General features: G+C 44.6%; 1 protein-coding gene across 12 annotated transcripts in view; it reads right to left on the reverse strand.

Annotated features, from left to right (window-relative positions):
• NF1 (neurofibromin 1) overlaps positions 1-15,399 on the reverse strand; it is a 1,956,660-nt gene that overhangs the window by 456,925 nt on the left and 1,484,336 nt on the right. For all 12 annotated transcript variants that reach the window (XM_085649550.1, XM_085649547.1, XM_085649544.1 and 9 more), the window contains 3 exons: positions 11,291-11,352; positions 11,031-11,145; positions 3,703-3,804 (listed from right to left, as the gene is read on the reverse strand). In XM_085649550.1, the coding sequence (XP_085505676.1) occupies positions 3,703-3,804; positions 11,031-11,145; positions 11,291-11,352 (279 nt within the window). The remainder of the gene's footprint in view (positions 1-3,702; positions 3,805-11,030; positions 11,146-11,290; positions 11,353-15,399) is intronic.

The raw sequence follows: 15,399 nt of genomic DNA on the forward strand, positions 1-15,399 counted from the left end.
CACAGGGCCCCAGGGGGGGACCAAACCATATATTAAAAAAGTGGTATAAGAACCACGACAGTTCTGCAGACAGTGCCTAGGGCACTGAGGATCGCTGGCCCCTTACGAAACCACCCAAGGTAGTGAGGAAGGGGACCCACGGGGAGCATGTGCAGTGGTGAAACTACAGTCGGGATCCCTATTAAACCCTATGGGAAATGTCGCGGTTTGAAAAAGCAGGAATCTAGAAACTTCAAGCAGGAGTTCAAGTTCAGAAGTTTTAAGTTAAGCTCTTGGAGGGCCCACACCCACGATAGTACCGAGGTACCACTGTTACCTGCCCCAGGGAAGCCGGGTGCATAGGTCGTTTTCAGTGTCGGGTCGATGTCTCGTTTTCTATGGAAAAACGTGAAGAACTGCTGCTGGCGAGAAGCGTTGTCAATGTCGTGCAGGTTGAAGATGTAGATCTTGAAGGAAAGGACCTGAAAGCAGAGGGGACAGAGTCTGGGTCACTAGCCAGTGACCAGGGGCCTCAGGAGAAAGAGCCCTTCAATGTCGGGTGCTTCCCGGTCGAAGACGGGTAGCTTGGATCAGCAGCCACGGGGTCCAGGAGGCGACAAGGAATGCCAGCTGCTGGAGGGCGCCTGTCCCGCGAAGGATGAAGGCCTCTGCGGTGTTAGTGTCCGGATTGGATCCACTAAGCCTTGGCAACCGCAACCCACGCAAGGATAAAGAAACAGCTATGGTGCAGACCCACGACGTCTGAGCGAGGTCTCCAGCGGGGAGACTGTAGAGCAGGCCTGGAGCAACCAGGGGAGCTCTTGAAAGTGAAGTTTGACCTCCGCCAGGGCCCACCAGTCGAGAGACCAGGGACCGCGGGAGGCAGCAATTTGGAGTGCGTAAAGATGCGCCCACGGGTCGCCAGAGCGGGCTGGGGCGTTGTCCTTTGGCACAGGTGATGCTGAGAGGTTGGCTCAATGATGGGCCAAAGCACAACTTCCCCACTCGTCGGGTTTGTGTGCTGGGCAAGAGGTGGCGGTGTCCTGGGGTATTGGGTATCTCGGTCCCCACGGGGTCCATGGTGCTCAGCCTTGCTGTGCACACTCACTGGCCTCTGGGATGCTTGGGGAACCCACCTCAGGGTAGGCAGAAGTCTTCGATGTCCATAGGAGCAGCAGAGTGCCAACCGGGTCACTTGCAGTGTTTCAGGTGTCTGCCAAGCAGGGGGGTAACTCCTTTACCCCAAGGGAGATTTCTTCCGTCAGCTGAGCGGCAGCTCGTCGAAGTTTCAAGTCTTTGAAGCAGAGTTCTCGTCCAAGATTAATCTGAGGCTCTGGGGACCCTGCACCCACCTTTATCCAGGGATTAGGAGAGTGTCTAAATCAGGGCCCACCAATGGGAGTTCAGGCGGGAAAGGGTGGCTACACCCTCTCCCCCTTGTGTGTTTCCCGCCAGGGCAGGGGACAGGATGCCCCTGAACCGGTCTGAGGCGGCGTATGCAGAAGTAGGCACTGGAGAAGCCTACGTGCAAGTTTGAAAGGCATCCTAAGGTGCACCCAACCCAGTTCCAATCCACATAGTCTGTCTGGGGAGGTGAGGACACCTCCCTGCAACAATATCCCTATTGTCCAGCTGCCGTGGCTGGAGTTCTGCCCAGCAACAGGCAGCCAGAATCGTGTGGGTGGCGGGTAGCATCCATTTTGTACTACGTGTGCTCTTTTAAATTGGTGTCTAAAATCAACCGCTTTTACCATATCACCCCTCTAGCAGGGTGGAATCATGCCCTCTCTCCAATGACTGGATTGGGGGTATGATTCCAAGATGTTTGACACCAAACACGACATGGTTCTGTGCAGCCATTCTCAAGTTAGCATCCTATAGCGATTGATTATAATGCGCTTAAGAGTATACGGTATGGCTGCACTACAAACAACCTCGCATTCGTTTTAACGAAAGTTGCAGGGGGGCCCTACTCAGGTAGGGGTTCCCCCTCACACATATCTCAGCACCCTGCCTTGTAGGATTAGCAAGGCCTGCCTTAGGGGTGACTTATGAGGATATGTGTGTTGTATTTAAGCGGGATACAGGATACCTATATCCCTGTAAGGGGTGCAAGCACCACCTTACCCAGACTACAGTAGTGGTCTGGTGGTGTCAGTTTGTATGGCTATCCCAGGGGTGGCACAATGAGTGCTTCAGCCCCTGGTAGGCCTCTGAGGGACCCATGCCATGGGTACTTAAGGTACCATCTACAAGGGGCTCATAGGGTGTCCTCAGTATCCAATTGGTATGTACCTAGGGTACTCACATCAGTTTAGAGAGGAAGCAGATAGGCTGGGGTCCTGGATAGCAGGGTCACAGCCTGGCTAGAGTAAAAAAAAAACAGTCAAAACATCAGCAAAATGTTGGGGGCAACTATGCAGTCAATGACAATCTCCTACAACATGCAAATAAATAAATGTGATTACATTTCGAAGCTGTGCTAAAATCGACAGTATTCTGGAACTAGAGACTCCTGAGAACAAGTTCCACTCTTATGGACATAATTTGAAAGGCAAACCATGGCAGGTTGAAAAAAGCACATTCAAGTGAAAAGGTTAAACAGCGATTAACACAAAACAGAAATTTGGACTGACAATGAAACTGCTGTGTAATGTAGGGAGCCTAACCCAATACATTTGATTTTAAAAGTCTGTATTTAAAAAGAATCATAACCTATGACATTAGCAATTAGGTACTTTAACAGGAAGAGGGTGAAGAAGTGACAGTGACATTCTCCTAGTTAGGAAAAAAAGAGCACAGAAGCAAGACTGTAAAAATACACCTTTAGAAAGGCTCAACATAACAGGTGTGCAAATGAGGACAGAGTAGCTGCATGTTGAAAAAAGGGGGCTATTTTTATTTAACTCTAATTCCTCCTGCTGAACTGTAGACCAAAACACATGTACGCCATAAAAACTGACGAAAAAATTAAATGAAAGACAATTTAAAGTCACACACACTAAAGATAGGAGAGCATCATTTAGAGTACAGTTTTGTCTTTGGTCCAAAATGCATGTAAACAATTAACGTGTTAATAGGATTCAATTAAGGGTTGTCAAAAGATGTGGCTGGTGAATTACAAACACTAAATATCAGCTGAAGTAATGAAAGCTGACCCTGGAGTGGATACCACACTTGGCCATAACAGGAAGTCCACTGTCTCCAAACCAATAATGCCTGGTTCAGAGACACCAGCCCAGACTCACCAGGTGCACATCTACACCCAGTGAAACCTCTGCAGGGATTGTAGGCAGGAGCGCAGCTTGGCGGTCACCCAACTCCTTCAGTACTCCAGAGGCAAGAGAAAATGTCCCACTGCCCTTATCCAACCTTGGTAACCCGATCAACCCCAAACCTCTTGCTGAATTCTTCAACCAGCTCAGAGCAGGCAGAAACTGCCAGTGGATTGGTCCCCAGAATTTGGGGAAAACCAGCTGCGAGATTTTGCTGTTGGGATACAAGAAGGAATAAAAGATATATCCAGGTCCTCCGTTTTAAAATGAAAGAAACTTTTAACTTGGGCCTAGGTATTGACTTTGGAAAGATATGACTAACACTCCAAAATTAATCATAAGGCCAAATACAAAGTAGCAACAGTTCAAATTACACAATGATATTATGAAAACACAGGGTGCGCTTAACATTACTTCCCTTCAGCAGTCCTTGAAAATCTTAACATACCTTATTGAGCAGGGGCTGAAGTTTAGTTAGTGCAATCACTGTGGCTTCTATTAAGACTTGACTGTTATAATTGTCAGGTCCCTTCAGGCAGCTTTCTAGTCCCTATATTTGGAAATAAATATTGTGCAAAGTTATTCCATTATAAAGACCCACACATGATAAAGCGGCTACAACATATGTTCTAGATAAGGCAACTATGACTGCAATGTACTGAAACTGTTACAAAGCGAAAAGTCAAGAGATGCTAGAAGATTTGAAAGTCAACCATTTCCTGAGACTCTGTATGTGCGTAACTGTATATTCAGATGTGTGTACATAGACACACTGAGCAAGAGAGTACATTGTGGGAAACTGTGTAGGATGGGCCTATACTGCTATTCAGGGGTTCTGTTGACATTTACAAACCACCTGAACCAGTGCAAATAGGACCATATTACACATTGTTCATTATGTATTTTTTATATTACATGAGCTATATAATGATTTTAATGGTCTTTAAAAAGATTTAGAGCATTTTAGTGTCATTCATTAAGTATTCACTGTCTGCCTGACCTGCAGATAGGTGTGGCAATGTTTTGATAAATGTGTTTTTTCTGTTGGGGATAATGTGCTAACATTATCCCCAAAATGTGTTGTATGCAACAATGTGTATTGTAACTAAATGGTTATCTATTGTAGTACATTGACATAATGATTAAGTTTAACAAGACATATACAAAGGCAGAAAATAAAGAGACCCTAAGAAAAAATACGAACAGCCTCTGGATCCTAGTTGTGGTAAAGACTCCCATGTATATACTTTCATGAAGTCTCCTCACATCAAGAACCTTAACTGGTGTCTACTGTGTGCTATGATCTTAAAAAGTAGGTAACTCGGTTGCGGTTGTAGGAATTACAACAGGATTGGACTGCTAAAGTTCACTCGTCTGGCACAATCCATCAATATAGTAGATTTCTGATGGATGGATTGTAAATTAGTTTTTATCTCAATCAGTACATGTCCCATTTGTGGTAGTACCTTATTCAACAGTTATGAGGTAGATGAAAATCCATTAGCAATCGAAATGGTGCAAAGGGTGCACAGGTTCGGGTGCAAAAACCAGCCCTGCTGCTGTGACAGAAGATCCACCCGAAGGAGCACACCGATTGGAGGACAGATACTCAAGTATAGGAGTTCAGGGTACCAAATCCAATCAGGGGCCACAAGAATGACTTGGGCCCAGTCATTCCTGATCTTCTTGAGAACTCTGGGCAGAAGGTGGGTGCCGGTGGCTTTGGGAATCGGCATCGGGGATGGTCAAGGTGGCATGACCAGTGCCAATCCAGATGCATCTGTGGATCAATGGGGCATGACTGGAGCCAGACCCACCGAAATGGATCCAGTAGGGGCCCCTCCTGAAGCCAAAACAGTGCAGAAGGAAACAGGCTGCCCAGATATGAGGTGCATTACCGCATGGGTTGGTCAGGCTCCCGGAGAGCCGGAGACGCGCTGAGCCGAACCAGGAGCTGGCTCAACTGCAGAGTCAAGCCTCACATGGAAACGCTCCCTCGTTGGACAACGGGCGACGTGAAGTCAAAGCATGCTACGACGACTTCTTGTGGGACTTTGACTTACCCGAATGGTGCGACGATTACCTCGGGCTCTGCAACAGTTCTCTGAACCTTGCACTGGACTGGGACCTCCATTGTCATGGTGTCGCACGCCGAGCCTCCATAAGCTAGAGGGACCACTCCTTCAAGGCCTTCAGGTGCATGGAGCAGCAGTCGGGGCAGCCCTGGTGTTGTGGTCCAACTTGAGGCACCAGAGACATACAAGGTGTGGGTGCAACACCAACATCTGTCAGTGACATGCACCGCAGGGCTTGAAGCCTGACTTTTATAATGACATTACTGCCACACCAAGGAGGTAAACCTCAAAAAGACTTCGACAAAACATCGAAAAAACCAAGTCAAAAATTTCTACGGGGTAGCTCTCCCAGATCTGCGCTAGCTAGCGCGGAAAGGAAAGAACTGACTCCAGCGCGCATGTGTGGTGCCTATATAGGCACTGTGCATTTCACTCTGGCACGGACTACGCCATACAGAGCTGAATGGTGCCACCTATTGGCGCACAGGGGTACTGCTCACAAACAGTTACAGTTACAGTCTGATGCCTGGGGATAATTCCAAGGTAAATAATCTGCAGCTAGAAGTCTCTGGAAGATTTCCTTTTACTCATGCATATCTGGTAACATTGCTTCAAATTCTATCCCTAACTCTTCTTGTGGGATAGGCTGGTTGAGAAATAGCAAATAAAAGACAACATCTGCCCTTTTAATGACAACTCTTTCTTCCCTAGCAGAGGTCAACTTGACTGTGTAATATTAAGCCCGCAAGTAGCTGGCATATTGAACATTGTCCCTCTAAACTACATTTGCATTTACCCAAAGATTGTATCCATGTTATATCTTTGGAATCCCCGACATTATCACCTTTGTTTGATTGACCACTAGCTAATACAGACAGTATTTTACATATGCATTATCCAAGTTAGTCCCTAGCAGACTGTCCTCCTTCGCTTCCTCTAAATTTGCTAACCACTGAGAATGGGATTCTGTCCCCAACACAGTTTCTAGCATTGAGCATAGCAGGTTTGTAACGAAAGGTTTCAGATCTCGAATGGGGCTCCTTCATTGTTCAATTTGAAATTCTTTTCCAGCAGGAGACTTGGGCATTAGAACCTTTTTTTGGATCTGGATATTTGAATGATAGCATTGAGGCTTTACCAACTAATGCAGGCTGCCTCTCTGGTGGCATTTTAATCTGGGTCAGGAACTCCTTAAATTTAGTCATTAAAATACTGGCAATCAATAGCACAGATATCATAGGGTTGACCATCAGTGGAGACAATAGCACAGCTATAAATTTGTTCAAAGTTTGTAATCGCTCAGTGCAACAAAAAAAAAAAAAAGAATCTCTAACTTTAAGTATACTCATGCATCACTTAACTGACAGATCTGTTAAATTTCCTATTTTGACTGCCGGTGGTTTTAAGGTCCCATTTGAATTAATAGCTTGCATTGATTCTGCTTTTGATCTCGAAGATGAGGCCAGGGGTGTACAGAAGCTGGATGCTGACCCGTTACAATCTTCGTCCACTTCAACTATGCAACTATTATCACTTACGCTAACTCAATGCTTGCGTGCCTGCAAAGGTAGAACTATTCCGATAGGCACCATGCATACACATTTTCTAGTGGTGGCTGCCTTAGAAGAGTTGATTATATCTTAATGGCAATAGTAGTATGGCATGCTGCGGCAGACTTTGAAGTACTGCATAGGTCAGACAGTAATGATAATGCACTGGGATAATTTGTTTGTAGGTATTGGTGACACACACATTTTCTGGAGTAGCTTTGTCACTAGCTAATAATAGAAAATCTGTTCAATTGTCCAATTTGTCTGCTAAACCCAACAGCTCTTACAAATGTATAACCACTTAATTTAAATTGTTGGTCTGTATGACAACTGTCCGCCAAATGAGCTTCCTGTAATCGATCTCCACACTGCTTTATTTAGGGCCCTGGAACGGGTATGCACTAGGGAGTTTAACATTCCCTATTCTCCCCCACTCCAGCCTACACAATGGTTCACAAGAGTGTCGCAAGGCAAAAAGTATATTAATCAAGGCCATAAAATATGGCAGCCACGAAGTGAATAAGGCCGCCAGATCCGGGTATAAGCATACTGTGGCATTCGGTGTTCCAGGTTTGTCAATTGTTATTCCCTTCTCCCCTTTGCAGTCGAAATGGGTTGCTTCATTACATGCATATGATGATTGCATTAATGATTCACACACGCTTTCACTGATTTGGTCATGTCATGCTGGAACAATGGCTTTGTCCAGGTCAAAAACCAATATAAATATATTTGAAAGGATAAAAAAAAAAGCTTACTGTGACATTGTCTAAACAAAACTAGATCAATGACAACTGGCTTGATCTAGTTGAAGCCTCCAGACATACAGAATCGAACGGCATTCTGACAGATTATGGCTCAAGGAAGCCCAACCAACATCAGTCTCGTAGAGGTTTTTATCCAGAACTCCCAGTGAGTAAATCACTTTACAGAACTGTACTCACCAAAAAGTTCTGTTTCATACATTAAGCATAGACAGGTCAAACATCCGGCACTCAGAGAATGTCCCTATTTTGACTGACAATTGTCCAGCGGGACATCATTTTCTATATTTTTCCTCAGATGATGCTAACATGGTTATTCAATGCTAGCAGATGGGGAAAGCTCCTGGACCCAGTAAGATCCCTGGGTATCTATTTTGTTCTGAACCTGCTGTGTGGGGCCCCTATATTAATCTATTGTTCAATAGAATTCTGGCAGGTAAAAGGATCCCAGATTCTTGGCATGGTGCCGTAATAACAACGCTGTTTAAAAAATTGATCAGTTCTATCTTAGGCAACTTTCAGCCTATTAGCTTGATAATTTTCAGAAAGTATTTTGCCACAAGTTCTTAGACAAATTGCAAAACTGGAAGACAGCATCCCAGATCCTTGCCCCACTCCAGGCTGGTTTCCACTCAAAGGTTAGCACGATTAATCAGATATTTTACTTCCAACTAATTTATTGGAAGTATCTAAGGCTTAGCAAGGATCACTTGCATGTGGCCTTTGTGGACCTAAGAAGTGCATTTGACTTAGTCTCCAGGCAACGCCTGTGGTTTACCTTGAAGTCCATGGGTGTCAACTTTACCCGGTAAGGAATTTACATCAGGTGTCACAAGGATAACTTAGTCCAGGTGAGGGGGGGCAAGCTCACACACTGCATACCTGTTAAGCATGAGGTGCTGCAAGGCTGTGTTCTGGCCCCCACCCTGAAAAAAAAAATATATATATATATTTATTTATTTATTTAGGCATAATCCACCTCAGCACCTGCATCCATGACTCTCCCAAATGGGGAGGGATCCCTCTACCTCTCTTGGTTACGGATGATACCCTTTTAGTTTCCCATACTCCAGTGGGTCTGCAGCATCACCTTCATAGGTTTTCTGAATTTTGCATCCTCTGAGGTCTTAAAGTGAATACAAGGACAAGGTCATGATGTTTAACCCCATAGGTTATTTAATGAGGCATTTTGAATGCAGGGATTATCTCTGAAATTTTTTGATAGCTTTGACTACTTCGACGTTAACTAGATAAATAAATCTCCTGGAAGTCACAAATGTTGAAAAGGGAAATTACTCTATTGCGTAGTTTTTGTAGTCATAAGGTATAAAGCGACTACCCCGAGATCGGTTTCCCAGGCAATTGAGGTTGAATCTGCCCTTTGCAAGATTTGTAAAGACAAGGTTGAGGATGTCGACCATTTATTATTTATATGTGTATTGTAGAAAAGAGCAAGGGGAGCATGGATTAGAACGCTTTGTTTAAACCTGGATGTGAGGCTTAACTAAGTTACCTCTAGAATTTCCCTGACTAATAGCCCTGTTATAGTTTTTGCACTTAGCTGTTTTTATATGCTGTTAGGATTCAAAGTAAGCGACAGAGTGTATCATTATAAATACTAATTTGCTTGAAAATGTATTTGTTTTGAGTTAGTGTACTAGGTCTGCGGCTTTTCCTCCAAGGTAATATTAATCCTTGAGGTCTGAAATACAATACTGTATAACTTTACAAGATGATTTTCAAAGATGGACATGTTTTCACTATTTTTGCAATTCATTTTTCTGTATTTATGGTTTTTCTTTTATATTGTAAATTACTATACAGTTTTGAAAGTCAATTTGTATTTTATGATGTTTGTAAATGCCTTGGCCACAAAATAAACTTATTTTGATGATAATTACTGAGTTTGTTGGGTTTCATGGCCTCCTGCATCTTGCTGGCTACACATGCCCATTAGCTAAAGCACTTCTGTCAAAATGTTTGTCTTAACTGCCGCTGAGGGTAAGTGATGGGCAAGGACCTCAGCCACCCTCTGCACCACCATTGCAAATGAGGCTCCTTCCTCCGAAACCACGGGACCAAGTTGTGTCCAGTGAAGTCTAACCCAATGGTATCTGGCAGTTCCTCATATCAGTTAACTTCTGGTCAATTTAAGGGATGATGGGAAACATAAGGGTCCTCAGACCCCTCCCAATCATCTCCTTCTCTTTCTTCAAAAAGGTATGAAGGGCATTCTACCAGTTGACGACGGAGTAGACGTCGACCTGGCTCCATATCCGAGTCAAGAATGATGATAGCGTAAGTGCCGCCAGGAACGATAGCACTGGAGCAGGCTCTGTGGAAGGTCGTGGTATCGCGAATGGAACTGCTCCATATCCAACATCTAATCCATGGGGCCGGACTGCCCTGTTGGGAATCCAGTAGGGGTCCCTCCTGAACCTGTTGAGCCCAAATGGACTCCAGAGGGGTCGGACACCCATATATGAGGTGCATGGCCTTACAGAACTCCTTAAGTTGGGTGAGGGTCATCCTGGGAAACTCTGGGAGGGGTTGAGCAGACCCAAGCACAGGCTCAGCACAGGAGCGAGGACTCTAGTGGTGCAGACGTTCCCATGCCTCGCCTGAGGACTGCGACTGGTGCAAAGTCATCGATGAATGCTTCAGCTTCTTGTGGGACTTACCTGAAGATTTTGACTGAGACGACAAATGTCAGGACCATCCACGCGACTGGGATCATGAGCATCGTGAGTTTTCTGATGTTAGGAATCGAAGAGCTTAAGGGAACATGGCGCAGCAGTCTTTGGAGTCGTGGTCCTGCTCCAAGCACCACAAACAAACCAAGTATGCGTCTGTCACAGACATCTGCCTGTAACAGGCACCATAGGGTTTAAAACCAGTTGATATCTTGGGTGACATCCCTCGCACACCAGGAAAAAAGATTCTCAAAAAAATCTTCAACAAAACATCGTAACAAACTCAGCTAAAATAAAAGTGATTGGTGGTAGCTCTTCCAGATCTGTGCTGACAGGCAAGTAAAGAAAAGAACTGATGCCAGCATGCTGGGGTGACATTGGATGACGCCGACATGGAGCCAAACAAAGCGACCTACCGGCATGCAGGGGTACTGCTAAAAAATATCTGGATCCAGTCTGAAGCTTAAAGGTACTTCTAAGGTAAGGAATCTGTAGCTAGAAGTACCTATCAGATATAAAAAAAATATTAAATGATTATCCCAGGATTCTCTCCAAAAGTGGAGAAAATTCTAAAGAATACCAGTCTGGGAAAGATTCCATGCTACACTATGTCATAATTCAGACTGCAGACTCTGCATTTAATACCACTGGAAAAAACTTTACCAAAGAGAAAACAAATGAAAGCACACTGTACCTTACTAAGAATTCTGATGATTTGTTTTATCTGTCCATGTGATACCCGTTTACTGATACAACCAAAGACAACAAGGGCTCTTGGCTGGAGTGATGGATTATACTGGAATGCAAATCTGAGGAAAGAAATCATATGTTTAGAACAGACACTTTTCTACCACTGTCAACAAGGCCAACAAACATGTTCTATAGCCTATGTGTTTATAATAAGCTTACATTTCATTAATAAAATCAAAAATTTAGTTTTGGGTTGAAACATACTTTTGTGCTAGCTCTGTCCACTGGTCCAGCCACTTGCATGTTGGGATGTCTCTCATACAAGCCTGAAAGAGTTAAGAAAATGGGAATGATAAATCCTGTTCCATTGTGGAATGCTCTTGAATTTCAGCCCCAAAGCATCTAGTAGTTTTCCCAAACCAATACATAGGAGCTGGTTAGTCACACAAAGACAACATATCTTAAATATTTAAGTTTTAAACTGCAAACAACAATTTCTTTTTAAACATAAAATTTGAGTGTGTGAACTTTTTACCTTTTAAATAGGAAAAATGTATATACCCCCCCCCCACACCCCCCAAACCAGTCACAGTCAATCGGTGCGCTCAACAGATGGTGCTAGACAGCTCGCCCTTCATAATTTTAGCGGCCAATGAAGTAAACAGGACTATTAAAAGACAGACTTACAGAATGGAATTTTTATCTGATACACTTTCTGCTGATACCAGACAAACCCCAACTGACAGAACAATGCCATTAATTAGATGAATAAAACAGACTGTTTGCAGAAAAAGAGCTTCACTTTTCTCTGGTCCAATCAGTTTCTTACTATAATACCAGCAAATACCTTGTAATTTACCCTCTGTTACCCCTACATTTGCTTAATGGCTTTTGACGTTGATATCCTACTCCCCAGATCCAGGCAACTATCCTTGCTCAAGAACTGGGAACTAAGGTTGCCAATTCCAATGGCTCCATTAAGGGCTGATGAAATATTTGTAGTAGCCTCAGTATCATTCTCCCTGTTCACTCACTCAGTGCTACTCACACACGTGAAAAAGCCCCTCAGATTGAGTCCTAAATGGTTGGTGCCAAGACAGCTAAAGTGGAGGGAAGATGGATATTCTAGACATGCATGGGAATACATTCACTACAGCAGCTACTACTACATGTGTATTTAACTCCACTGCTTATCCTAAACTGTCGGCACTGTCAGATGAAGCTTGGAAGCAGCCGCTCATCTATTCTGTCCAGTGGTGCAGCCTCTCCTAGCAGGTCTGCTTTTTGAAATTTATAAGGCAGCAGCCATCAATGGTCACAAGGTAAAAAATATTTTCTATTTACTCCCACAGTTTTAAACATCCTTCCTATTATTACATTTACCTCCATAATCTGGTGCTTCACCTGCGCAAGGTGCTCGCGGGGAGGGCACGCGCGCCTATCGGAGACGGTCCTCGAGAAACCGGTACCTCACGGAAGGCTCGAGGACTCTATCGAAAAAGACAGAAACCGTAAGCCATGGTTGAAGGTCTTATTTGATGTCGCAGGCAGAGGAATCAAACGCTGGAGAACCGGATGGAGACAGCCTTTTACTGCTAGAAAGGTCATCGTTGAGGAGAGTCACGCTGATTGAAGACGGGACTGGCACGGGGCTTTTAACTTTGCATTTTTATCTTTCCTTACGGGAATGCGAGGACCAGGGTGCACTTGGGACCACTGACGACCTGCACCTGGCTCCTCTTCCCGCTCCTCCCCCGGCCACTATATCAAGCCTCGCGGCCCCCGCTTCGCGGGAGCCGCTCGCAGGCAGAGGAATCAAACGCTGGAGAACCGGATGGAGACAGCCTTTTACTGCTAGAAAGGTCATCGTTGAGGAGAGTCACGCTGATTGAAGACGGGACTGGCACGGGGCTTTTAACTTTGCATTTTTATCTTTCCTTACGGGACTGCGAGGACCAGGGTGCACTTGGGACCACTGACGACCTGCACCTGGCTCCTCTTCCCGCTCCTCCCCCGGCCATTACTCCCGCCTCCTTCATAGTCTTTATATTTCCTACCTTGCCTCGCGTAAGCGGGACGCGTGCGGGGCGTAGTCCGGGGTGAAGCCCGGGCTAAGGGCGGGCCGTCTAAGGCCGTCCGAGGACGACTGAGGACGGGCCGGGCCCCTACCCTAACATTTGCCATCTAATGGTGAGACTATTTATAACGGTTGTTGTCTTCAATTCTTCCATGTTGTTGTTCAACTAGTAGCCTACCTCAGGATATTCGTTCTAATTATATCCCTACTGTTCGTTGTTAAAACGCATTATCATGGCATCAAACGCAGACAAATCACGATTTGTAACAGTTAATACTTCCAAAGGTCCTGTGTCTGGCACTATTGATCAATTTTTTAAGCGCGTATCGACAGTGCTGGAGAAGGAAATAGCGGACACAGAAAAGCGCTTATCCCTAGATCTGCTAGCAGGTAAACGCTCCTCATTGGGAAAAATTGCTAATGCTGTTTCGCCAGAGGTGCCGAACAAGGGTACTTTAATTTCTGCCCCCTGTATGACCCATGGAATGAGCGAGGAAGTGACCGTGGTCAACACTCCCTCTCTGATATCTATCCCTGAGATCACTAGTAGCCCAACCTTGTCGGGATTATCAGCATCCCCGAACTTGGTCATTTCTTCCCCCCCGAGGGGAAAACGATGCTCAGTAAGAAAGAGACGAGGGTTACTTACTAGGACACTTACAGTCAAAAAGAACAAGGTTCAACCCTCAACCCAAAAATCGAATCATATAGTCTCCACGGCACCACTTACCCTTCCCTCACATTCTAATGCTTTAGGTTTACCTTCCACCCAGGACATGATGTCAGATTTATTAGAAAAAATAGAGACTATGGTTAAATCTCTCTTATTGCCCCTTCTAGAAAGAACTAGACTAATAAGTTTGCACCTGGATGATCTAAGTTCACAAATGGGAAAAAATAACCTAGTATTATCAGATCTTCTAAATACTAAGGTGACAAGTAGTGTCAATGATCAAGCTCCCTCTTCCACTCTAGAGGTGTCGCGACTCGTGACTAGTGACATTCCTACAACATCGTGCACCACACAAGGGGAAGAGCGTGTGGTTTCAGTGACCAATAATCCTAAATCTGATCCCATAGTAATTATAGAAGAACAAAAATGTAAAAATACAACAAATCCTCTGGGTCTAGAGCACATGAGAAAAAAGGCAACTGAGCCTCATGAGAAGGATGAATGGTCACTTAAGCCACAATATATTTCAACAAACAACAGAGTGGATCTTCCCCCAGAATCTGCTCCGTACACGATTATTATGACAGGGGTTCCTGAACTATCGGAGGGGGTAAAGGAGGATTTCTACGCACTGAAAAATAAGACCATTCATTGGCTGAATCAGAATAGACCCCTCCCAGCTCACATAAATGGAGAAATATTGATGGTTAGACGCACCTGCTGGGTAGGCACGAGGCCAAAAGATAAGAAGGGGGACGCCATAATTATAAATTTTAGAGACCACAGAGCGGTTAGGTGCATAGGAGATTGGTTTGATTCCAGGGGGGGAGGATACGATTACTACGCATTTTGTAAACTACTTCTATCCAAGAGAATTGATCTCACGCCCTAAACCTTTTAGGATAAACGATCTTCAACCCAATTGGAGGGAAGTAGATAATCGTCTTCCCCACCCGGCTGTTCGTAACCGTTCTTCATGTTTCCAGCCAATAAATAGGTTTCCGATAAGTAGGGTACCATTTAACAGCTACCAGTCTCTTCAGCCCCCAAATCAGGCATATTGGAATAATCATTCCCAGCCTAACCAGAGATTTAATATCCCTACCTCTAATTCTTATGCGGTTCTTTATGGTCTGGAAGATGTAGATTGACTCAGAATACCACTTGTTCATTTACAAAACTCCCCAGTACCAAATCACACCCCTATGAGTAACACTGTTCAAGTAAAAAATGCAGTGTCCCACAAGACAAAACTGGGTCCTTCTCCCTTAGCAACTAATCCACCATTGCCAAGAAGCGCTGACGCTATCATAATGAGGAATACTCCTAGCAAATTAATTAAGCTACAGGGGGGTGTAGCGAACAAAGTCCGAGATAACTCCCTGGCTATGAAAGTAGTCCATACGAATGATTGCCCAGATATAAATAACGTGGACAACATAATAAAGATAATGTCATGGAACATTGCGGGTCTAAGTTCCAAAATAGCAGACGGGACCCTAATAGACTCTGTCCAAGACCTACAGATAATCTGCTTGCAAGAGACGTGGTCCGTCAACGAACTACATTTGATGGGCTACAAAACATATTTTTCAGCGGCAACAGCAGGTCCGCGTGGTAGGG

Source organism: Triturus cristatus, chromosome 3_2 (genome assembly GCF_964204655.1).
Source record: "Triturus cristatus chromosome 3_2, aTriCri1.1, whole genome shotgun sequence".
Taxonomy (NCBI): domain Eukaryota; kingdom Metazoa; phylum Chordata; class Amphibia; order Caudata; family Salamandridae; genus Triturus; species Triturus cristatus.